Source organism: Simochromis diagramma, unplaced genomic scaffold (genome assembly GCF_900408965.1).
Source record: "Simochromis diagramma unplaced genomic scaffold, fSimDia1.1 OVJJ01000536.1, whole genome shotgun sequence".
Classification (NCBI taxonomy): Eukaryota; Metazoa; Chordata; class Actinopteri; order Cichliformes; family Cichlidae; genus Simochromis; species Simochromis diagramma.
In genome coordinates this window covers 505,300-530,098 of record NW_024387029.1, presented here as the reverse complement: position 1 = coordinate 530,098, position 24,799 = coordinate 505,300, and the positions used below count along the sequence as shown (strand labels likewise).

At 39.9% G+C, this 24,799-nt stretch overlaps 4 protein-coding genes across 4 annotated transcripts; 3 read left to right on the top strand and 1 right to left on the bottom strand.

Annotated features, from left to right (window-relative positions):
• Positions 1 to 10: 10 nt before the first annotated feature.
• Positions 11 to 4,451, bottom strand: psmb13a (proteasome 20S subunit beta 13a). Its single transcript, XM_040041222.1, has 8 exons — positions 4,339 to 4,451; positions 3,998 to 4,085; positions 3,443 to 3,540; positions 2,941 to 3,081; positions 2,731 to 2,846; positions 2,420 to 2,478; positions 1,986 to 2,137; positions 11 to 199 (listed from the first exon to the last, which is right to left on the bottom strand). The coding sequence occupies exons 1-8, from the start codon at positions 4,398 to 4,400 to the stop codon at positions 88 to 90; spliced, it is 828 nt and encodes a 275-aa protein (XP_039897156.1). The 5' UTR covers positions 4,401 to 4,451; the 3' UTR covers positions 11 to 87.
• psmb12 (proteasome 20S subunit beta 12) lies at positions 4,438 to 8,444 on the top strand. The gene is made up of 6 exons (XM_040041232.1): positions 4,438 to 4,546; positions 4,990 to 5,060; positions 5,586 to 5,717; positions 6,238 to 6,367; positions 6,436 to 6,580; positions 8,043 to 8,444. The coding sequence occupies exons 1-6, from the start codon at positions 4,499 to 4,501 to the stop codon at positions 8,168 to 8,170; spliced, it is 654 nt and encodes a 217-aa protein (XP_039897166.1). The 5' UTR covers positions 4,438 to 4,498; the 3' UTR covers positions 8,171 to 8,444.
• Positions 8,445 to 9,506: 1,062 nt separating this feature from the next.
• On the top strand, positions 9,507 to 12,815 carry psmb9a (proteasome 20S subunit beta 9a). The gene is made up of 6 exons (XM_040041234.1): positions 9,507 to 9,780; positions 9,941 to 10,008; positions 10,210 to 10,341; positions 11,397 to 11,526; positions 12,291 to 12,432; positions 12,572 to 12,815. The coding sequence occupies exons 1-6, from the start codon at positions 9,730 to 9,732 to the stop codon at positions 12,697 to 12,699; spliced, it is 651 nt and encodes a 216-aa protein (XP_039897168.1). The 5' UTR covers positions 9,507 to 9,729; the 3' UTR covers positions 12,700 to 12,815.
• Positions 12,816 to 13,400: 585 nt separating this feature from the next.
• Positions 13,401 to 21,250, top strand: tap2a (transporter associated with antigen processing, subunit type a). Its single transcript, XM_040041187.1, has 11 exons — positions 13,401 to 14,066; positions 15,837 to 15,951; positions 16,042 to 16,172; positions 16,287 to 16,492; positions 16,992 to 17,189; positions 17,278 to 17,406; positions 17,847 to 18,035; positions 18,141 to 18,314; positions 19,075 to 19,234; positions 19,459 to 19,595; positions 20,801 to 21,250. The coding sequence occupies exons 1-11, from the start codon at positions 13,553 to 13,555 to the stop codon at positions 21,005 to 21,007; spliced, it is 2,160 nt and encodes a 719-aa protein (XP_039897121.1). The 5' UTR covers positions 13,401 to 13,552; the 3' UTR covers positions 21,008 to 21,250.
• Positions 21,251 to 24,799: the final 3,549 nt, after the last annotated feature.

The following is a 24,799-nucleotide window of genomic DNA, read 5'->3' as shown; positions in this document are numbered from 1 at the left end:
TTTCTATTAATTTTTTTTAGAAACACGATTAGAACATGATTGACTGAAAACAAAGATGGTGTGTATGTGTTGGTTGTTTGTTGTAGCTCAGGCTGTCTCCATCTTCTGCACAGTCTCCTGCACAACTTCCAGCTTTAAAGGGACAACTTTCTCTGTCAGGACTGGAGTAGTGCCTGGACGATATTTATACTTCATTTTCCTGAAATAAAGGCACATAGATAAAACATTCAAATCTGAGAATTTATAATGTGCAGTCAAGGTAGATTTGAAAACTTCTTGTGCATATAAAAGTCAGAGTTAGTGGATCTTAGTCCAAAATAGCATACAAAGTGTTTTACTAAGGTTAGATAAGAGTGAATGAGGACGAAACATGAGTGAAGAACTCAAAAGTTACATGTAAACATCCATCTTTAAAAACATTCTAGAAACGTGAGACAAAATAATGTTTCATTTTTTAAATGGAAAGTTAAAGAATTGAAAAGCTTTCTTGTTTTTCACTTCTTTGATCTACTTTTGCTGTCCATTATTTCATTCTCAGTTTTGTTTGTGTTTTCTTAAGTGATTTGTAATTATACTTATTGTTTTTATTTTTATTATATGGGGGTGGCACAGTGGTTAGCACTGTTGCCGCACAGCAAGAAGGTCCTGAGTTCAATTCCACCATCAGGCCGGGGTCTTTCTGTGTGGAGTTTGCATGTTCTCCCCGTGTTTGCGTGGGTTCTCTCCGGGTACTCCGTCTTCCTCCCACTGTCCAAAGACATGCACTTAGTGGGGATAGGTTAATTGGTTAATCCAAATTGCCCATAGGTGTGAATGTGCGAGTGAATGTGAGTGCAAATGGTTGTCTGTCTCTGTGTGTTGGCCCTGCGACAGACTGGCGACCTGTCCAGGGTGTACCCTGCCTCTCGCCCTATGACAGCTGGGATAGGCTCCAGCACCCCCCGTGACCCTGAAAAGGATAAGCGGAAGCGAATGGATGGACTTATTGTTTATAATTAATCTGCTGAGTTTCAGTTTTCCTGTGGTCCCCATGTCTGTTTAGTCTTTTGACAGGTAGCAGGAAATTTTCTTCCATCACTCCTGTTCTTGTTGGCTTGCACTGGCTGCCAGTTTAATACCATATTCAATTTAAAATACTACTTTTCACATACAAAATTATCAATAATTTGGCACCGAGCTACGTCAGTGAGCTTCTTAGCTTACGCACCCCTGTCAGCACTTAGATCTGCTGCCCAACTTCTTCTGGAGCAACCTCGTTCTCGGCTGAAGTCTCGCGGCGATCGTGCGTTTGCTGTAGCTGCCCCAGTTTTATGGAACAATCTTCCTGTTGCTATCCGGGCATCTGACTCTATGCCACTGTTTAAATCACGGCTGAAGACTTATTTATTTAATCTTGCTTTTCCACCTACTTAATATTTGGTGTGCGTTGATACATTTTTATCCATTATGCTTTGTTAACTACTTTTATGTATTATGATTGTCAAGGTTTTATAATTGATACGTGCCAGGTCCTTTCTCTTTTCCCTCCCATCTCCTTTTTCCTATTTTACTTTTTGTCAAGCACCTTGGTATACCCTTGGTTTTTTAGTGTGCTTTATAAATAAAGTTTATTATTATTTATTATTATTATTATTATTATTATTATAGTCTCCATTTTCGTGTTAAATATTCCCATGCATAGTTACTTCCTGTTTTTGTTTGATAGTCTCTTGTTTCATGTGCATTGTATTTAGTTTTGCTTCCCCTGTCTTGTTATCCCTGATTAGTTTCAGCCATGCATGCTAGTGTTGCCTAATTACCTCCGTGATTATTTAAACCTTTAGTTTGCAATAGTTTTTGTTGTATTGTGCTGTTTGTCCACCATTGTCCCTATTTGGATTTTTAGAATTTGTTTTCTGCTTCACCAGAATAAAGGTTTATTTTCTGTTTATTAAATCCATCTTTGAGTCTGCATCCACACAAACTATGAATGGTTATATGCATACCTGTTGTCTTTGAACTGGGACTCCCGGTACGGTCTGATGTAGTCCACTCCTTGTTTGGTGATGACACAGATGTCGATGTTGTTGCCTGAGCCGAGGTCGTTCATGATGCCTGCTTGAATAGCAGCTCGCACCAGCTCCTTCGCCGGCTCCAGCTGAGAGCGGACAGAAAGCAGAATAAAAGAGGAGCAAAAAGAGATGACATGAAGCAGAAGAACACAGAAGCATTCATCTTACACACTCTTACCTGTTTGGTAACAGAAACAACCATTTTATCAGCTGTTTGTTTAATTTAGAGAAGGTTTAGTTCCAATAGTGCTGCCACCCTCAAATTATTCAATTAAAAATGAATACTATGTGAAATAAGTTTCTATAAAGGTTTAAATAACTACATATCACTTTACTGCAGAAAGAGCAGTTTTTGTCAACTGACGTACCTCTAAGTCGGGTTTGAACCCATCCTCTAAAATCCCAAGAGCAGCCAGATCTCCAGATCCTGCATGAACACAAAGCAAAGTCAGCTAAACACAGAGTGTATGTAGTCTGTGATTGAATCAAATACAGATCCTACAGCACATTAAAATGTCATTTGTATTTGTTAACAGAGTCATTATCTCTGATATTTTCTTGTAAACAAAAAATGTTCTGACAGCTGAACAGCCAGGGAAAAAAACATCACAGAAACACCAACCAAGAATCCAATTAAAGATCATATGCTGTTGTTATTAAAAGCAGTTATATCACATACCCATTGAAAGGTAAGGCACCTTATTTACACTCCCATATGGCCCCACAGTGTACAGGTGGCTCCCGGTGCAATCCACTCCCCCGAGGATAAGATTGGCCCCAATTTGACCTCGATACCTGAGAGACAAAACATGTTTTAGTAAGACCACAGACCACATCTAATGATCCAAACATCTCTGGATACACGTACCTGTTTCTGTGAATCACTCACCTGTAAAGCATGTCCTGCAGTATGTTAACGGCCATGACGACACGAGGGTTCCTCCCACTGTTCAGAGAGTAGATGGTGAGGTTGGAGGACAGAAGGTCGGTGGTCTTCTCTGTATCTGCTGCTGTACCTGCTCCACAACAACTAAACACAAACAAAGAGAACATAGAGATCATGAGAAACAAACAAACCAAAAAAGATTTGATAAGCCAGAGGGAAAAGATAAAGGAAGATAAAAAGAGGAAAAACCTGCTTTAAGAAACACAGAAAGCCATTACTATAAAAATAAATAAATAAATACTGGTTGTTCACTCTCAGTGGTCTCAATATCCCATTACATCATGTCATTATGTGAACAGTTCTCAAGTATGTCATCTCTTAAGTTGAAGAAAGGGAGGCAGTTAGCAATTAAATATGCTACAAAAATGAGAAATTGAATTACAGTAAACAGTGCAGATTAAAAGTTGTGAGAGTATTGAAGTATTTCTCCTCTAACAACACTTACTATATATTTGGAGAGATGTAATGGATTTTAGCGCACATTTTGTCGGCCACCACTTCACCAGATGTAGCTCTGGTGTCTGCTCCCAGCACCACCCCATCCTGTAGAAACAAATCAGGTTGGAAAACATTTTCTCCAGTTTTATTCCTTTAATTACAACTGTTAACTTTCTACTGCTCACTTTTATAAAAGTATACAGATATCTCAAAATCCATAAAGCTTTCAATTATATTTCAGTCATTTCTGTCTGTGTGATTTTTAACATTTTAAACTAGTTTTATGCAAACACGTATATCCATCAAAGTGAGAGCCAAGACAGAGGTTTGTACTCAATCTGTTATTAGTGTGCCTTTTGTCTGATTCTCTGATGCTAAGATTATTGCGTTAATACAAGATAAAGTTTGATTTAAGAAAAAAACTGGAGTTTGTGTGGCAGTGATGAGAGTGAGTTTGGTATGATTTTAATACTTCATAATCAAAGTTATAACTCATGGACTAAAACACAGCAGGTCACTATTTTATTCATTCATACTTCTATCAGAGCACTGTAGTACTCACCTTGAACACCACTCCTGCGATGGTGGTCCCGGTTTTCATAGGTTTGGGAGTTTTTCCTCCATCAAAGAGACCCTTTAATGCAGCGTTTCTATAAGGAGGAGAGAGATGTGAGGGGGTGCAGGCAGGTGGGGTGTGTGTGTCAATCAGTGCCAACGTAGTGTAATAACAGTTATAATTACACGGATCTTTGCATTGTCCCACTGTCTAATCTGATATAAAATCAGGAAACGTTAGTTTCGTTTTTGATCTCGATGTAAGTTCAGTCTTACCGACGGTTTCATTTGATTTCTGTCGTCACTGATTCAGTCTGCAGCTCCGAGAACATTAAAATAATCTCTTACCTCCCCGCGTTGTCGAAGTTAAAGCCAGGTGCGGGAGTTTCGAAGACATTTGCTAGCGCCATTGTGGAGGTGAGTGCGGCTCCTCTGCGCGTCGCTCGGAGCGCCTGAGGTCGCTGTTCTGAGCGTCAGCTCCTTCCTCTCTTTCGATTTTGGGGTTAAAATGGAGAAACACTGCACGGACTCACGAGTCAAAGGAGTCAGCACAGGGGTAAGTAAACCTGCACCAGGGGACGAGTGTTTTTTATCTAAAGATGAAACACTGAAGTCATCGTGTGTAAAACAGGAGGTTTAAGCATCTAGCCGATGTCGTGTTTGAACAGGTGATGCGTTTACCTGAACACGAAGCTAAAACTAGCTTAAATCACATCCAGTTGATGCTTCATACTTAGTAAAAGTTATTTTGTGAGCTCTGAACAAGTATTTATTTTTCAAGATTCTAAAAAAGCAAACGATCAGCTTTGCTTTCGTTTTCAATGAGCAGCCGAAATCCTTTATAAGAACTCCAAATCCCAGAATTCATAGCGTCGCTCAGTCTTCATGAATGAACAGAAAAGTATGAGAAAAGGTTGCCTGTGATTCTGTGTTATGTTTTTTTTATTGTGTTCGGTTTCATATTGAAAACTGACCATCACACACTCTCTCCTCCCTCAGACCACCATCCTGGCTGCTATTTTTGATGGAGGGGTCATTATTGGGTCAGACTCCAGGGCTTCAATGGGAGGGTGAGGAAGCTGCCTTTATTGTTATCTTTTAATATAACAGAGGGACCGCTAAGTAACCCTTTTAATGAGGCAAACAGACAAAAAGATGACCATGACCTGACTGCAAATGAGTTTCAAGATTTCACTGATAACCACAGATTAAACATTTACTGAAATCTCAGAGTTCTGTGCCTTTGTCCACTGTAGTGACTTCACTGAGATGCTGTGTTTGGGGGTGCTGAGTCCTCTGAGGTGTTATTTAAAGAAATATCAGAAAAAATATGTTCAAAACACAACATATTAACTGCTCAAAAACAATCCAAAAAACACACAATAACCACAAAAAATGTGTCATTCAGCGATCAATTTCCTAATAACAATCAAAATTACTGCTCCATGTGACTAATTATTAGGACGTTACCAGATAAACCAAAATCTAATCATACAAGAAACCATCACAAAAGAGACTGAAAATCAGCAGAAAATGATATTTTGTTATTTTAAACATTTATTAGGCTCAAACATTCATTCTCGCTTCTTCTCCAGAGAGTATGTATCGTCTAAGGCCATCAACAAGGTGATTCAGGTTCACGACCGGATCTTCTGCTGCATAGCTGGTTCACTTGCAGATGCTCAGGCCATCACCAAGGCTGCAAAGTTCCACCTGTCCTTCCACAGGTATGACTTTCAGGTGTCTGCACAGAAAAATCATGTACAACACACACAGACATATGTTTTAGTAATCATTCTTTATCATTGATTAAACTTTTTTTTACTCCTCCAACACCCTTCTTCTCTCATACATACTGTACTTCAGCGGTCCCCAACCTTTTTTGCGCCACGGACCGGTTTGTGCCCGACAATATTTCCATGGACCGGCCTTTAAGGTGTCGCGGATAAATACAACAAAATAAAACTAGTACCGGTACCGAAAAATTTTTTTTTATTCATAACACACGTGAAAAGACCCAGGAAAACCGAGTTAACGATAAAAAACGATAACAAAATAACGCTGAAAACCGATAAAAACCCTGAAAACCATACATTTCACACCCGAGTCTCACTCTCGCGGCCCGGTACCAAATGACTCACGGACCGGTACCGCTCCATGGCCCGGGGGTTGGGGACCGCTGCTGTACTTGATTCTTCACCTACACAAATTAAAAATAAATAAAGCTCTGTCCTCTGTGACCTGCAGTGTCCAGATGGAGAGCCCTCCACGGGTGATGGCAGCAGCATCCGTGTTGAAGGACTTGTGCTACAAAAACAGGGAGGAGCTGCAGGCCGGCTTCATGACAGCAGGCTGGGACAAGAAGAACGGACCACAGGTAGCAGATCTCTGTGATGATGACAGTGAGTCCACTCTGCTGTGTGTAACTGCAACTTCTCTCTTCAGGTGTACGTTGTGGCTCTTGGCGGGATGTTGATTAATCAGCTTGTTACCATCGCCGGCTCAGGCAGCACTTATATCTATGGCTACATTGACGCTAAATACAAACCCAACATGACGAAAGAGGAATGCCTGCAGTTTGCCACTAATGGTATATTTTTCTTTTCATTTTGTCAATGCACTCTAAAAATTTTTACCTTATTCATATGAAAATGTACAAAATGGCTTGAAATTTGTATTTTGCTATCAAAATTAAGAAGTATGCAACGTGATGATTTTCCAAGTTAGTTAAATATTTCCTGTGGGACAAGAAAGTGCCACAGCCAGTCAGAGTCATTAGCAAAGCAAGAACATACAGAGAGCCATGCTAATGATGCAGACAACATTAAATTAAAATAAAAAAACAAACAAACTTATTAATATACAGTAGTCTGCTTCTACAACTTTATCAGTGTGATTTATTAAAATGCAGATTAGCTTATATTGCATTTTCCACCATGGAAGTAAGATGTAACATCATTTAGCATATGTGAGCTGTCCAGTTTGTTCCAAGTCAGAACCACTGAACATTTCTATTCATCTGTATATTTACAACAGTGTGTAAGTTATAGAGATGTTTGCATTTTTATCATCTTTCTAGCCCTAGCTAAAATATGAAAGCTAAGCCAAAAATAACGTAGCTTTATAAGATGAGCTCGCCAGAAAGTAAAAAAAACAAAAACACAACACTTATTGAGTTTTATACTTATAAGAAAAACATTTTAGAACATTTCATTTATTAAATATTTAAAGCACAAACAAAAATATCAAATATCGTTATCTAACAAATCTGAAAATTCCCTCTTTTAATGAGGGATTGTGTTAGAGCTTACCGTTGTGGTACCTTCACTATATTAAAAAAGTCACTGCCATATTCTCTTTGCATTATTAGGGATATTGGAATTATCGGTCTCAGCCCATCAGTCACTAATAATCCAAACAATTATTGATGACTTTTTCACCACAACCTACAAGACTATTATTTTGAATTTTAGACTGTTATTTTGAATTTGTGGAGAATTAATAGTGACTTTAAGAGTTAATTATGTTTATGTTGAACATCTTATCACTTTGGATCCTTGTTTACTTTGATTAAGCTGTTCTCATTTATTTAGTAAATATATTTGACTTATTTGTCTTTTTGTTGTTTGGTTAATTTTCATTAGTTCCTTGTTTGCTTTACTTTTTGGGTTTATAGGAACGTAGCAAGACTATGAGCAGGTATAAGGCACGGGAGGGTCAGTGGCTGTTTTAACAGCACATTAGAGCAGATAAATTAAACTAGTCATATAATTGAACATCTTTAGCAGCACGAAAGGTCAAACATCAGTGAGATTATTAAGCTCTTGTCGCAAGACATAATTACCTGAACTGAACCTGAAATGTGTGGATTTCACGTAAGGAATCTATTTATAAGAATACTTCTGTTAAGAGAGTTAAACGATTGTTGGTGATGAAAAAATTATTGTTCATAGCTGATTTATAAACTGTTTCTCTGCTTGTTTAACTGATTTTTTTCCTGCTTTCTTTTCTCCTCCTCTGCCTCTCTTTGCTTCATCCCTCACTGCTCACAGCTCTTGCCCTGGCCATGGGCAGAGACAACGCCAGCGGGGGTGTCGCTCACCTGGTGGTGGTAACAGAAAAGGGGGTGGAGCATGTGGTTGTACCTGGTGACAAGCTACCCAAGTTCCACGATGAGTGACTTGCTTCATTCCTCCTACCATGAAACCACCAATGAAATCGCAGAGTAGTTGTTTCAAAGCTGGACTTGTTTAACCTGTTTAGTCTGTTTAGGATCAGGATGTAACAAAGTCAGACACACAAAAAGCGAGATAATATTCAGCTAAATATAAAACCTGTGAACTACAGAAACACTGTCGTAGAAAATGAGTCTTATTATGAAATCATGAGCAGGCTCATTTATACAGAATTCATCTGTCTGTTCTGTTTTGTGACCAAATTACATGTTTTTGTGTTTTTATGTGGAAAAAAAGGAAAATGTAAATTCAATAAAATAAATATTAAGATTTTCCAAAGCTTTTGTTTTCTCTTTTAGACAAATTAAAGGGAATCTAAAATAAATTGTCTCAAGAGGGTGATGGGCCACCAGAGAAATTTCCCTGTTCTTTGGTTTAAAGGACAAAATATTTAAACTCTGCTGGAGGAATGGAGGACACTTCTTCCAAATGAAGTGTCCCTATTTTGTAAAATATGATTCAGGTCATTTTCATTTTCTGTAAATTATTTGGTGACCCCTTAGGTTCCTGGAAGAGAACACTAACATTACTGCTGACCACCATAGGAAATAAATATTAGAAATGTTTCATCACAGGACAAACGTGTTCAGCTATAGAGCAAATCCATGGCAGAAAACTGCCCTCAGTAGCATAGCAGAGCCACTGGACCCCTCTCATTGTGGAAGCACTGAGTTCAGGTACCTGTATGTATGATTCATATATGATTCCCTAAGTAAAAAATATGGTGACTCTTCATTTTTTTCCTACATCTCTGCAAACCAATGGCTATTGTTTTACATCACTGAACTGCAACCTTGTTATAAAATCCTTTCCATATGGAACATCAGTAGATCGTGATCTAATCAAGCACATTACATTATTTTTCCTTTATATTTCAGATATATTTGTTTCCAAACCTTTTTACTGATGTATTTCTCATAGATATAAAAACTGACATCACCTTGGTCACTGTAAACACCATCAACCTGTTACTAAGTATGAAGCCATCGGTGCCCTAATGAAATAAAAGTCACAAAGATAGGACTCTCTCTTTCTGTCAGAAATAGCTAGGCGTTTGCAATCATACACGCTACCGAACATGATGTCTACTTTGTGTGTTATATTTTCCTTTAATTTGTCACGTGTTTACATTTTGTGTTCTGTAAATATGTTATTGTTGCCAGGCTTTATTTTCTGTCCTCTGTAATTGAACACTTATAGATGTATATATTATGTACAGTGAAGCTCAGCTGGTTGAATTACAGGCTGTGACGCTGCAGAGTTTGAACGATTTAACTTTCAGTTTCAAATTTATTCAGGAAAACATGGCGTCCGTCTAAAACCTGACTGTAGAACCGATTTGGTCAATCAGACCCACTTTAAACAAAGACACAGTTTCGCCGAAGGTTTTAAAATCCTAAAAAGTAAAATTAAACCGGAGCTGCTCGGCAGAACGTTTCGGTTTACGTTAGGAGTTACCTCCACTGTCCGTGTGTCGTTACCGGAGTCTCTGCAGTTCATTATCATGTTGGAAGAAGCAGCACCAGAATGGCTGTCAGAGGAGGTGAAAACAGGAGTAAGTACCGAATTTTCCTTAATGTCTATAAGAAACTTGGTGAACTGTTATAGCGCTGCACTCTTTCTGACCTCGTGACACCAACGCGGATATTACCGCTGCAGGTTTGTCGGAATGAATCCTGAACACAGCTGCTGTCACTGTGTGTCTTTGTTTGCAGACAACCATTATTGGCATAGAGTATGATGGTGGGGTCGTGTTGGGGTCTGATTCCCGAGTGTCTGCTGGGTAAGTTTCCATTCCATCATAATAATAATGTGTTTAATGCAGACACAACACTAGCGTGTGTGCTTAAATGTGCAACACAACTCAACTTGACTTTCTATCATGACATGAATGATTTTTGTTTTAAAACATCTAAAATGTTCGCCATATGTGCTTCTAGTCCCTTAAACACAGTTACACTCTGTCCCCTCATCCTTCATGCAGGGCATCAGTGGTGAACAGGGTGATGAACAAACTGTCTCCCCTCCATGATAAGATCTACTGTGCTCTGTCAGGATCTGCAGCAGACGCTCAGACCATGGCTGAGATAGTCAACTACCAGCTGGATGTGCACAGGTAAACTCGTGAAAGAAGTACTAGGACACTGTGATCCTGTCATAAATTAGGATATAATTTATTATGTATAATAATGTACTACATTGTAAATTCTTCCTCTCACATGGAAGTTAGAATACTCCTCAAGCTTGGATGTTAAGGTGACACACTTCCCACTAGATATGTTTTATTACAATACAAAATAATTTATTTTTTCCAAAAGTTTCTAAATTACTGCATAAAAGAAGCTTAAACAAGTTGAACACTCCAATTAATCAAAATCTCACATGAAAAGAAGGAGCATAGATCTAAAATGAGTGGGGTGGGGTACTTTGGCTGAGGGGTTGAGCGGGCACCCACATGCCGCAGGGGCAAATGTGGCGGGCTGGGCTTAGTTCTGAGGCCCTTTGGTTCATGTCTTCCATGCTCGCTTTTTACTTGCTTTCCTGTTTCCTGTTCACTAAAATTAATAAAGGAGAGAAAAACAAAAAAAAATGTTTTTGTTTTTTTTTTAATGAATGCAGGTATTGTGGTGTGAGGTGGTAAAGATCAGAGCTGAACATGCAGTAGCATGTTCGGCAAGTGGTGCGGTGGTGACCACACGGTGCTCTGGAACCATTGATTAGCCACAGATGACATGCATCAGCTGATGAAGGAAAACAAACATTGTGCTGACTCAAATTTGATTCAAACTGAGTAAAAGAGTAATATGCAGCTCAATATTCAACACACAGTTTACTGTGAAGTTTTTCTACACAGTAAACTGAGATTTCACCATATTTCCGTCATAGCAAGTGCAATCCCTCAACATTTTTTCTGATTGCTCAGTCCCAAAGACAGGTACGATCACACTGTGGTCCAGGAAGTGGGAGTATGTCAGAGTGCCTGTGCAGTGCTCCGTGAAACACATCAAACTCTCTCTGTGGCCTAATCAGCTTTTATTATTTAAGCACCTCACATTTAGCCTTATTTATAGATTTCCAGATGTGTTTTCCTGCTTTAGATGGCAAGGAGAGTTAACTTGAGTTTCTGATCCAGTTTCATGATGTATTTAACTTAATTTTGTCTTCTGTCAGTATTGAGGTTGGTGAGGACCCTCAGGTTCGCTCAGCTGCCACTCTGGTGAAGAACATCTCATACAAATACAGAGAGGAGCTGTCAGCACATCTGATTGTTGCCGGCTGGGACAGAAGAAATGGAGGGCAGGTTGGTAAACACGTTTTTAGCTACAATGTGAAAGGAAGAATTCAATTCATTTTATTTATATAGCACCAAATCACAACAACGGTTACCCCCAAGGCAGTTTAAATTGTAAGGTAAACCCCACAATACAGAAAACCCCCAACAATCATATGACCTGCTGTTACTTTGGCAACAGTGGGAAGGAAAACCTGCCTTTTAACAGGAAGAAACCTCCGGCAGAGCCAGGCTCAGGGAGGGGCGGGGCCATCTGCTGTGATTGGTTGGGGTGAGAGAAGGAAGACAGGATAAAGACATGCTGTGGAAGAGAGACAGAGATTAATAACAAGTGTGATTCAGTGCAGAGAGGTCTATTAACACATAGTGAGTGAGAAAGGTGACTGATAAAGAACTACTCAATGCATCATGGGAATCCCCCAGCAGCCCGAACCTATTGCAGCATAACTAAGGGAGGATTCAGGGTCACCTGATGCAGCTCTAACTATATGCTTTAACAAAAAGGAAAGTTTTAAGGCTAATCTTAAAAGTAGAGAGAGTGTCTGTCTCCTGACTCCAAACTAGAAGCTGGTTCCACAGAAGAGGGGCCTGAAAACTGAAGTCAGCGGATTAAAAGATCACAGATAAATTTTATGCTAATAATGTGAAAATAATGTGTCTGAACTCCCTCTGAGGGAATATATCAGCATATAAGCTGCTTTTTAATGGTACGATCATCTTACCGAACCAACACACTTGATGTTTGTTGTGTTCCTGTGCCCTTTGACCTCCAGGTGTTTGCAACTATGAAAGGGCTCCTGACACGTCAACCGTTTGCAGTTGGCGGCTCCGGCAGCTCGTATGTTTACGGGTTTGTTGATGCTGAGTATCGCAGAGGCATGAACAAGCAGGAGTGCCAGCAGTTTGTTGTCAACAGTAAGATTATTATTCCACTTTTTTTCTGTTAAAATTTTTTTGATTTGACTACCAACAATATTTTTCATTATAAATATTTAAGTATTTTTTCACATGTTCTCTGCACCTGTCTTACTGATGCTCTTATTCTTTGTCACAGCTCTCTCTCTGGCAATGAACCGTGATGGCTCCAGCGGCGGCGTGGCTTACATCGTCACCATCGATGAACACGGCACAGAGGAGAAAGTCGTTCTAGGAAATCAGTTACCCACCTTCTTTGATCAGTGACGTGTTTGTTGTCCTCACAGCAGCTGTGGCAAACCTGTCAACCAAGTCAGCTTGTAATATGTAAACACTGAACAACACTTTTTGCCAATAATTAAATAAAAGAAAAATAACTCCCATGTTTCTGTTTATTATCAAAAGTATATTGTTAATGTTGATATTGAACTATTGAATTTAAAATATAACAAAAATTAAGCTTATAATATTTTATCTTTGATTTAACTACCATGTTAATTTTATTGGTATTATTTTTTTTAACTACTTGACTTACTGGAGGAAATGCAGTTAACATGCTTTTCTTTGAAATAAAACCCAGAAGTTTCTTAAGCCTGTTTGTAGACATACAATTTATTCACACTAGGAGCAACAGCAGCGGTCTGAGGTATTTAGCCTGGGAGACCCTCTCTTAAAACTGAAAGTCGGAGTTGTTTCACGGATCAAGAACAGTAGCTTATTCTTCCCAGTATTGAGAATACATGAAACATAATTAGATTCTGAAAATGACAAACATATGACAAGTCTGACGCAGTCCTGTGAAATTCAAATTGAAATATAAACTGTTGAAAGATTTAATGATAATCTTCCTTTCAGCAAATAATCACTTTAAAGGCTGTTTTTAAGGAACAATGTCTCACACACTGAATGTACAGTTTTAGTTTTAAAGAGAGTGCTGTCTGTTTGGACAGCAGTAGTGATTATGGTTACTTATTTAGCAGGCCTGCATTTTGTTGCTTTCTGCATTTTGGATTTAAGGGAAACCCCTCATCCTGTGAGAAAACGAAACTGAAAGTAAACTAACTCTAAAACTCTGGTCCTGCGACGCAGCAGGTCATTTGAGGACGAGTGTTGCCGAAAAATGGCAGCGATCACAGCAGCAACAATGCGCCAAGTCGTTGCTTTTACTTTATCACTTTCTGTCGACCTTTTGTTGTTTTACGCGTCAGGATTTGCGGTGTTTCACAGCGTCTTTGGACACTTTACGCGTCTCTGGCTCTGTGCGGCTCTCCGCTGGTTGGCTCTTATCGGCGTCTGCCTGCTCACACTCGGGGTTCCCAAAGCGCTGCTGATTCGGTTTATAACTGCGCACAGTCTGCTCCCCGCGGTGTTTGAGACCGGGACCAACGCGTTTTACAGAGAGGAGAGCGAGTGCGGCCAGCTGGGAGATGTGCGCTGCTGGCTCATGTTCAGCGGAGCTTCGCTCGCTGCTGCGCTGTTTTGGGAGATCACCATCCCGGACACCGACGAAGAGGCCGAAGGTAAAGAGCAGAAACAGAAGTCGAGAGTGCTTTTCATGAGAGTCGTCCGACTGTTCAGACCCGACTATCCTCTGCTGTTTGGAGGACTTGTGTTCCTGTCGCTGGCTGTCATCTGTAAGTAGATTTAATATTTTAGGATTTGACAAAGGTGGTAGTGATGCTAAGATAACAGTAGTGCTGACATATATATACATATAGGGGAGACCGGGGATAGTTGTAACGTGGGTCAGTTGTAACACTTCCAATTTCTCCAATCAGGGCTAAGTTTCAAATGATGTGACTCATCCTGTGCATGCCCAACTCAGTTCTGCTATCACATGTGAAAAATCAGCACATTTTGTCAAACACAGACAATTTAACACGAAAAAAAGTAATTTGTATGCCAAAAAGTAAGTTTTTCTACTTTATTTGAATTTCTAATAGCATTATCTGCTTTGCAGTTAAACTCATCAAACTTAAATTGTGTTACTTGTATGTCTATGGGGATATGTTCTGTGTAGGTCTTTAGTGCTAATGTTTTAGCCGTTGGCTGTAATGTTAGCTAGTTCATGGCTATAGGAGTCTGGGTCAGTTGTAACAGCAACAGTCTGGGTTAGTTGTAACAATAATGCAGATGTTACAACTTACCACACTAAGTTGGGGCAACAACATCAGCAGAGAGAGGTTCACTGGTCGCCTTTGTATATGCGGTTAATGCCATTGGCAACACAATTCCTCCACTGTTTGTGTTCCAACACATACATTATGCAGACCACTGTGTCAGAGATGGACCAGTAGGAAGTACTGGTAGTGGAAATAAATCAGGATGGGTGCAAGAAACAGATTTCCTCATCTTTCTGAAGCACTTTGCAAACCACACCAAGGTAAGCCATGATAAAAAGTAATGGAATTGCGATGCTGGTGAACAACTACATTTTTTCAGCTTCATGTTCAAAATTGGTGCAAGAGTTGTAGGTTATAATGCCCACTGAGCCAATGAGGCCAAACTCAAGGAAGACCAACCAAAATTAATGAAATATTCAGTTGCCGGAAATTCCATAATTTGTCTTTTTTGGGGGGGTTTGGAATATGTTCAAAAGCTAGATTTCTGCATTCTGTCACACACACACACAGCTACATAAATGGCTCTAAGTGCATTCATGTGTTGAATAAACAAAGATTACATGTTAATATTTTGTTAGTACCCTTATTTCATTGTGTTACATTTTACCCCAGGATATGTTACAACTAACCCAGACTATGGGGTTAATTGTAACATTTCACTCTTTGTGTTTGAGACCATACCATGCAATGGGTAATTGTGCTGCAGAGAAAATAGCTGCACTATTTAATAGCAGAGACATGTAAATACTTTGCATTACATTTTGAATCCACTACCTTAAAAGAGCTCCAATTTACAGACAGAAATGTCAAAAATGTTACAACTATCCCCGGTCTCCCCTACAGTTTGAGCCCTTTGTACTTCCCCGGCATTTCGTGTTCCTTCTTTCTGGCTCAGAGAAGAGCTCGAGAAGATGTGGAGGGTGAAGGTAACAGTGGGCTCAGTGGTAATCGGAGCACTAGGTGCAATGACTCCCAAGCTAGGCGAGTGGCTCCAGCAGACCCCAGTAACAACATCGGAGATCTCTGTCCAGGACCCTCAAGCTCCCAGGCCTCTGGTAGAGGACCCGAGCTTGAAGGACAGACCGGAATTAATATTTCAATTTCGGAAAACAGCCTCAAAAGAGCTGGTATCTAATGGCTGGTCTGTAATCTAATTTTCAAAGTGGTGCTTTCGATTTGGGATTTTCTGGGACTGATGAATGTCATTATAAATAATTTCCTCAGGGATTGATAAAATATTCTGATTCTGATTGATATATCACCTGGAGCATCTCTTCTCAGGTGAGATGTTCATCCCTTTCTACACTGGGAGAGTCATTGACATCCTCGGAAGTAATTACCAGGAGAACGACTTCCTGTCTGCTCTCCTCTTCATGGGCCTTTACTCTCTGGGAGGGTAAGAGGCAAGCAGTGTTTTTCCTCCACATTTATCCTCTGTCTGTTCCTCACAGGTAACATCTAACAGATTTTCTCTTTGATTGATTAGTTCTGTCAGTGCTGGCTGCAGAGGGGGTCTTTTAATTTGTGCCATCAGCTCCTACACATGCAGAATCAAAGTTAAGCTGTTCGGGGCTTTGACTCAACAGGAAATCGGATTCTTTGAGACCATAAAGACAGGTAAGGCTGTCATGTGCACACAAAGGACAAAGCATGTCAGATAAAGCCTGAACAGTTGGTTACATAATAGACTGATGATGGCACACAGTGACCTTTTTTTTTTTCTCCGTGCAGGTGAAATCACATCCAGGCTGTCTAAAGACACTAACCTGATGGGAAGAACAGTGTGTCTGAATGCTAACGTACTGCTGAGGACTTTCCTTAAGACACTGGGCATAATCTCTCTAATGTTGAACCTCTCATGGAAGCTCACATTCCTGGTACTGATGGAGACTCCCATCACTGGCCTCTTACAAAACATGTATGACACACACTACCAGGTAAAAGCAGGTTGACAGGAGACAATGAATTACAATTTGATCTGCAGAACGTCTTCAAACATTGTCAACATTCTGTCTTGAATCAATATAATTACTTATATGATTTCACACATCCCAGTTTGAATTTTGATGTTTGTGGCATCAGGTGTGCTGGAATTTTTCCTCAAGTCCAAAATCATGACCTTGGTTTTTGATATGTTGAGCTGGAGATAAGAATTTTCACACCACCTGACAACGTGCTGATAGGTCTAAGGCTGGTTTGCACAAGGAAACCAGAAACATTCTGAAACATTGGTTCAGATGAAAGCATGTGTATGTCTTACAGACTAAAACAAAAAAGATTTCTCCTATGTGTAATATTAAACTCTAAACATATCTCCTTCCACTATAATGATTGATTTGTTCATGTTGATAACACAGGACTCTTGTCCCCTGTGGTCAAAAGCAAAATTATTAATAATACTTAACTATATTTCCTTCTCCTTCATGCTTTCCTCAGAGGTTGACCCTGGCTATGCAGGACTCCATGGCTTTAGCAAATGAATCTGCAAATGAGGTAGTGTCTGGAATCCGAGTAGTACGAAGCTTTAACACAGAAAAACACGAAACCCGTCGCTATGACAACTGCTTGATGGACACACACAAGCTCAGCATTCGACAGTCCACTGTTAGGGCTGTTTACCTGCTTGCACGAAGGGTGAGAAGCTACTGTTTTTTTGTGTGTTCCTCAGAGATCATTGTGTATCACAGTTTTAACACCATGTAATGTGTGTGTGTGTCCACAGCTGACAGGGTTGGCCATGCAGGTCTTTGTGCTATACTATGGACGGCTTTTCATCCAGAAGGGACAGATGACCACAGGGAACCTGGTTTCCTTCATCCTGTACCACTCAGATCTTGGAGACAACATCAGGGTATCCCATAATGCTTTGTGCTCTATCATTTACTTTCATACAACCACGGCTCACATCTGGCATGCCAAAGTACTTTATTACTTTTGGCAGGACAATTCATACAACCCATGGCACCATTTATGCATTTGCTGATAAATAAGAGGTACAATTTGTAGACTCTTAAGGTAAAAGGCATTAAATACAAACACATATTTATTGTTGGAACATAAGACCTTACACCAGCCTCACAACATTTTTAGGTGATCCTCAGCAGAGAGATCAGATGACCTAAGATGTTTCAGTGGTTCAGAGCTTTTAAACTAGACTAAAATATATATAATATTACACTTTTTAAAACATCTGGTTATCTGAGAAAATTAATGCATTTAACATACTGCACCTATAGACACTGTAAATTAAAACATGTTTGTTAATCATGTCCTGTGACTCTAATCTTTCAGACGCTCACCTTCATCTTTGGTGACATGCTGAACTCAGTGGGGGCTGCTGGGAAAGTGTTTGAATACCTGGACCGAAAGGCTCTGGTCAGCACAGACGGCAAACTCCAACCTGATCAGCTGAGAGGACACATCAGCTTCAAGAGTCTCAGCTTCACCTATCCTGCAAACCCCAACAAAACAGTGCTGCAGGTGAGATGGCAGGACAGATGGTTTGGTTAGTGGGGGTGTGATTGTCCTATCCATTTATTCTGTTAGAATAACCACTGCTGTTCTTACATTTATCACTCTTTTCAGGACTTTTCCTTGGAACTGAAGCCTGGTCAGATGATGGCACTGGTGGGTCCATCTGGAGAAGGAAAAAGTACCTGCGTGAGTCTGCTGGAGCGTTTCTACGAGCCTCAGCAGGGAGAAATCCTGCTGGATGAAGAACCGCTAAAATCCTATGATCACCAGTTCCTCCACAAGAAGGTGATTCATCATCAGAGCTTTTTCCTGATCAATCAAGCTGTTCTTTAATAATAATAGATTGGATTTATATAGCGCTTTTCAAGGCACCCAAAGCGCTTTACAATGCCACTATTCATTCACTCTCACACACTGGTGGAGGCAGCTACAGTTGTAGCCACAGCTGCCCTGGGGCAGACTGACAGAAGCGAGGCTGCCATATCACGCCATCGGCCCCTCTGGCCAACACCAGTAGGCAGTAGGGTAAAGTGTCTTGCCCAAGGACACAACGACCAAGACAGAGAGCCCAGGGATCGAACTGGCGACCTTCCGGTTACAGATGTGATTCCCAACCCCCTCAGCCACGGTCGCCACTACGGTCGCTTTGATTAGAGCGTCAGTCTCAAGTCTGTTTTTAAATGACCTCTTTGTTCAAATTTAACAAAATTAAACGGTTATGGTATTAAATGTGTAAATTCCTAATTCAATTCAAGTTTCAATTCAGTTGAATTAATATAGCACCAAATCACAACAACAGTCGCCTCAAGACACTTTATATTGTAAGGTAGAGACCACACAATGAAAACAGAACAGCTCAACAATCAGATGAACCCCTATGAGCACGCACTTTAATCACAGGGTGAAGGAAACACTCATCTTTGAGACTGGGTTGGGAGTGAGGGGAGGGAGACAAAAGAGATGAATTGTTATATTAATAATCTATGTAAGAAGTCCACATGTGTCTATATGTATAATGTGTTATGGTGTTATGTGTGTTCAATAGATTGCTGTGGTGAACCAGGAGCCAGTGCTCTTCTCTGGCACCATCAGACAAAACATTGAATACGGGCTTAAAGGCTGCTCATTGGATGAAATCAAGGACGCAGCAATGAAAGCCAACGCCCACGACTTCATCATGGAGCTTGAGAAAGGCTACGATACAGGTGAACAGTTTTAACTTCCTCTCAGGCTGTTTTACACGGCTGCTTGCAGACCTGCATTTGTGTGTCTGATAAAATTTTGCAGCAAACTTGACTCTGTGCATAAAAAAATGCATTTTTTTGAGAGTTAGTGTGATTCATGTTTCTTGTATTTTCAGTTGTTTCTTTTTTTACATTTTGCATATTAAATCTAAATATTTGATTTTATGATGTTGTCCATTTCTAAGAGGTGGGTGAAGGTGGAGGTCAGTTAGCTAAAAGTGAGAGGCAGCGCATCGCCATCGCTCGGGCTCTCGTCAGACGGCCTCAGGTCCTCATTCTGGATGAAATCACCAGCTCTCTGGACACTGAGAATGAAAATAAGGTATTTTACATATTTAAATGTTTCCTCAGCAGACAAAAGCTTCTAGGTTTATGTCTCAAGCATGTCTGATACTACAGATTAAACAGTGAAGGGTCCGCAGCTTCACCACTCCAGGAATCCATAAACAGGAAAACAGTTCTTACTAAAAACTGACTAAAGTGGGAACATTGCTCTTAGGATACTGAATATAAATTGCTTGTTTAACTTAGTTTTCAGTATGATAATCAGTGTCTGATTCACAAAAATGAAATTTTCACTCAAAAATGCAAAGATTAATGTGCTTTGACCCCCCCAACGTAGTGTTTACTAAACGCAAAAATACTTAGCTTTAAGTGGTGCTCTAGCAAAGTGACCCCTGCAAATTTGAGAAAAAAACAACACAAAACACAAATTTTGGTGAAAAAAACCCTAAATATGCCGAACAAAATGAAAAACATGACAACACTCAGCGAAATACTCGAGAGAGCTACACGTGGTAAACTGTTATGATGCAGGGATGCTGGACTGCCGGAGAGGCATTAAGGAGAAATGAATAACGCTCTCTGATTGGCTACTTTCAAACCTCGCACCTCTGAGTACACGGGTATTTCACCATTTAGGTATTTCAACCTTTACAGTTGCTTTGTTTTCACTCTATGGTACTAAAACATGCACATAGATTTATATATTGTTTATGGAAACTTAGCGGTATTTCTGTTAACAATTTATGTCTGTTAGTGACAATTAGTGAATTATATTGTTCTAAATAATTTAATAATAAAACGCATGACAAATTATATATTGCCATAGAAAGACTGTAGAGGTTATTTACAGTTTCTGTGAAATTGCTGGTGTTTCCATGAATTATTAGTTATGTTTCAAGGATCTGTTGCTAATCAGTCTTTTTATTTATTTCACAAAACAAAGTGTACTCACAGAATTAAAACCCAACACACCTCTTATTTAGGATCATTGAATGTATAAAAATAAATGTATTTCAAAACAAAATAGTAATTGCTTTAACAGAACAGCTTATTCTGTCTCTGTTATGTCAACTAATATTTGTTATTAATTTATTTAAAACATGTCCTGATGTGAGTGGTGTATTTTTAAATTCCTTCTGTGAATACAGCATAGGTTCCTACTGATGTCCATGAACACTGCTTTCACTTAAAAACAGACTCAGTTGGTACTAATAACATGTTTTTCCTTCTGCCTCTGCACAGATTCAGCAGTCCCTCGCTAGCATCCCCAACCAGACCCTCCTGGTGATCGCTCACAGGCTGAAGACCATCGAGAACGCAGATCAGATCGTTGTTGTAAGTGGTGGCAAAGTTGAAGAGCGAGGGACTCACAGGGAGCTGATGGACATGAAGGGAAGCTACTACAAACTGAGAGAGGAGCTCTTCACTGAAGGAAACTCACCACAGTGAGAAACCGCTGAGTCTGTGCTGAAGCTCGATGTCCTGAGATCTTTGTAGTGTAAACAGATGTGTGAGAACGAGCCGGAGGTTGTGTAAATATTGAATATATGTTGTTTTGTATATATTTGGTAATAAACCTTTGATTAAATTATACATATGTTTGATTTTTTTATTAAATATGTATCTTCATGATATAATCTTGTTCCATTTGCTGGCTTTTGATGAAGGTGAATAAATGTTTAACACGTCAAACGTATGAAGCCATAAACCTTCATTTATCATTAATCAGAGAGATCAAAGGTTACTTTATTTCCCTCCAAAAACATCACAGAAAATTAATCACAGACTCATCTAAATGTGCTGGATCGTTTCCCCATATTTACTTAAAAACTTTTCACTGGACATTTAATGGTTTTGGCCATTTGATAAATTTTTCCCAATGAAGGAAAAACTGAGATGGTCACATTTTCAAAAATCCACAAAATCGGTGCAGCTGAAATTAAAATAATAGTACCCTGTTACTTTACTGTGACAGGAAAAACAATTAAAAAATAATAAGTAATTGTACTAAACACCTAAATGATTAATTAATACTCATGCTTGTAGTAATCTAAGGGTTTCTGTGATCACAGATCAGTGCCTCCCCTGTTCATCGTGTCTCTGGTATCTCTGCTTTTGAACCATCTAACTGCATTTTTTGCCCAGAATGAAAATGAAAGAATTTTCGATACATGCCATCAAATCTAAGCGAGGGTTGGGTTTTATTGTTCGAGCTGATGGAAACTCCCCGAGTGTCAGAGCTGTTTTTACTGTCAGTGAAGTTTCTGGAAAGTTGCCTGATGCCATAAACACAAAACACAGCGAAACACCAACCCCCCCTATCGACAAAGATCAGGCTCACCTGAACCAACCTGTCGCCATTTGGTCATCAGTCTGTCAATCCACAAAATGGCGGCTGAGGTCAGGTGACTCAAACAGGGTCAGCATTTGTTTCTTTTGATCATTGATGAACTTTAAAACTTAACCAGCGCTGTGACTTTAAAGTTTTATGAGTATGTTGTATTTGTACTGCAGCCCACAGCTAAATGTGTTCTGAAACCTTGTTAACACTGCATTTATAAAAGATGACATGAAAACTCAAACAATGGAAACATCCCTGCTGTGTCTGCTAACGACAGGGCATTTAAAACAAGTTTAATCATCTTCATTTTTAGCTCGTCTTGGTGCCATATTGTCCCCTGACATTAGATTAACTTATTTTCATTAGCGGGGGTAATATTCTTGTTCAGGAGTGACATTTGGTCTTTTATTTTCACCTAAATCTCCGCGTCACAGTCCATCTGAAAACAAAGACTTTTCTTCGATGGTTAAACTCTGACAGTTTGGAGATCCCAGGTTTCTGCTGCAGGTGTGACTCATTGCTAAACTTGGGTGTTTCCCATCCACAATCATTGCACCGCCTGCAGGTTAGGAAGGCAGGAGGGCACAAACTTCCATCCGCCATCTTAGGCCGACACTGAACACTGAGTCACAAAATGGCTGACGAGTGCAAATAAAGTTAGACACTCGGTAAAATGACAGACGATTCCCCCCACAGCGTTGGCATAAAACAAAGAGTTGTGTGTTTGGTGGAGACTCAATGTGCACCTATAAATATGTTTATGTACTGTATACACACACGTGTGTGTTTCTGTGTGTGTTTGTGCCTCGAAGCTTTTGCCTAATCACGTCAGCACCACACGCTGCACCACACCACCGAGGTGGAAAGTCCCCGCTCTCCATGCTTTCACTTTCTTTTTATTTCATAATCCTTTTGTATCCAAACCACAGACACGCCCAAAGTCTTGTGACCCAAAACACCAAATCTGCGAGTCTTCTTTTAAAAATACACCAATAAATCAATATCACCACTGAACTGAACAATATCGATCATGTAGCTGCAGAATCGCTGTGCAGGTAAATATTTCCTCCTGGTGTTTATGTGGATGTTACTTTGGCACGCACCACCCACTGAAACACTGCTGCAGACCGAGTGTAACAGGTTTTATTTTTGCTTTGTGCTATGAAGGCTGACGAGGTTTAATCTGACACGGACAATGACGTCACTTTTCTGGAAGATGCATCTAGAAGAAATAAAAAAAACTGTCATGTTAAAATGTGCACTAACAGCAGCGCCCCTCCACACATCGGAAATGTGAAATGAAGCACAAACTCACAGATCCCAGTCTGAGCAAAGAGTCAGATCCACAGAGGGTCGACCTGCAACCCCACCCAGACCCAAAGCCTCCATCGCCAATGTCCAGACACAGCAGGACACCTGCAGAGCTCCTGTCTCCACCCATGCCCTGATGCTTCACAGCTGCACATTATTGCATATTCTTAATTATAATCATTATTCCAAGTGAATCTGTTTGTCTATTCCAGTACAAAAACACCAATCAATCATTTATCCAACTAAACTGATCGTGTAGTTACAGAGCTTCGTTCTGCAGGAAAATATCGTGTTTCCAGGAACTGGTGCATTGGTTTGGCAACAATAACAGACAGCTATGAGGCGCCATTTATGATCCTGGTGATATATGGCCCTGCATTTTATATAAAGACTTTAAAAAATATTATAGGTTTTGATTTTATTATAATGAATAGAAAAAAAATGATTGAAAATCACATTTAACAGACATAGTATGATGAACCCAAACTGAGTTTGACGTTTGGTGGATTTGTCACCTGACAGGTTGTATTTGTGTTTGATTCTATATTTGATATTATTTAATTCAGTCTGCAGGCCAAACAACTAAAACTGAACTACATGGATGTTTTTCTGTGTTGTACACATTCATATTTTTGGCATTTGATCGACAGCTTGTAGTTTGGTTTGATTTCTGTACTGTCAGCTAGGACACGTTGACCGTACAGAAACAAACTTTTGTCCTTTGGAGCTTCATCGGGGTCTGCAGAGTCATCCTCACAGACTGGACTCAGTATAACATTACACTCACTTCTCTCTAAATCAAATGCATCAAATCAGCCGATGCAGCACGACGCGCAACAGAATGACACCAATGCAGCTTTATGTCATCACATGTTGCTTGAAACATGAGAACGTGAGTTTGAACAAAGCAGAAATGAGCAGAAAAGGATTAGAACAGACATGAGGAGTGTGCTGCTGTATTAAACCTGAAAAACTTCACTGATCTTAGAGAATAAGATGATTCTTGACAATTATTTTGATCTACAGTTTTTCCTGCAGTAATAACAGCTGCATGTCTTCACTGTGGGGTATTTTGTATTGTTTTATTATCAGGTAAATCTCCCCGAGTCTTCTGTGAATCCCCCAAATTCCCCAGATAATCGCAGGAGTTGCAACATTTAAGGCAGGACATTTGTAATATTACAGTCGAGAAGTCGTTTCCCAGCTTGATAGCAATGAAATATCCAATCAAATACATGCTGTGTCATGCGGTCAGCTCGGGGAAGTCCCGGCAAAAATACTGAAGCACTGATCTGAGATCTGCTGTTGAGTCCAGAGAGAAAAAAACAGAACACATGACCTGGATCTGTGATACAGGCAGAGCAAGAGCGCCGCGCCTGGCTGTATCTGGCACTTTACCAGCAGACATGTGATTTACTGTAAGTCTGGCAGTTTGGTAAAGTTTGGGACTCTCAGAGAGCTCAGCACTGAGAGGACTGACTGCAGATGACTGACATCTAGTGAGAGAAAAACAGCTGAACATGGAAAACAAACTGCTCTGACTCATAAACCACAACAAGTGGTTATAAGCAGCGCTGCCACGCTCCACA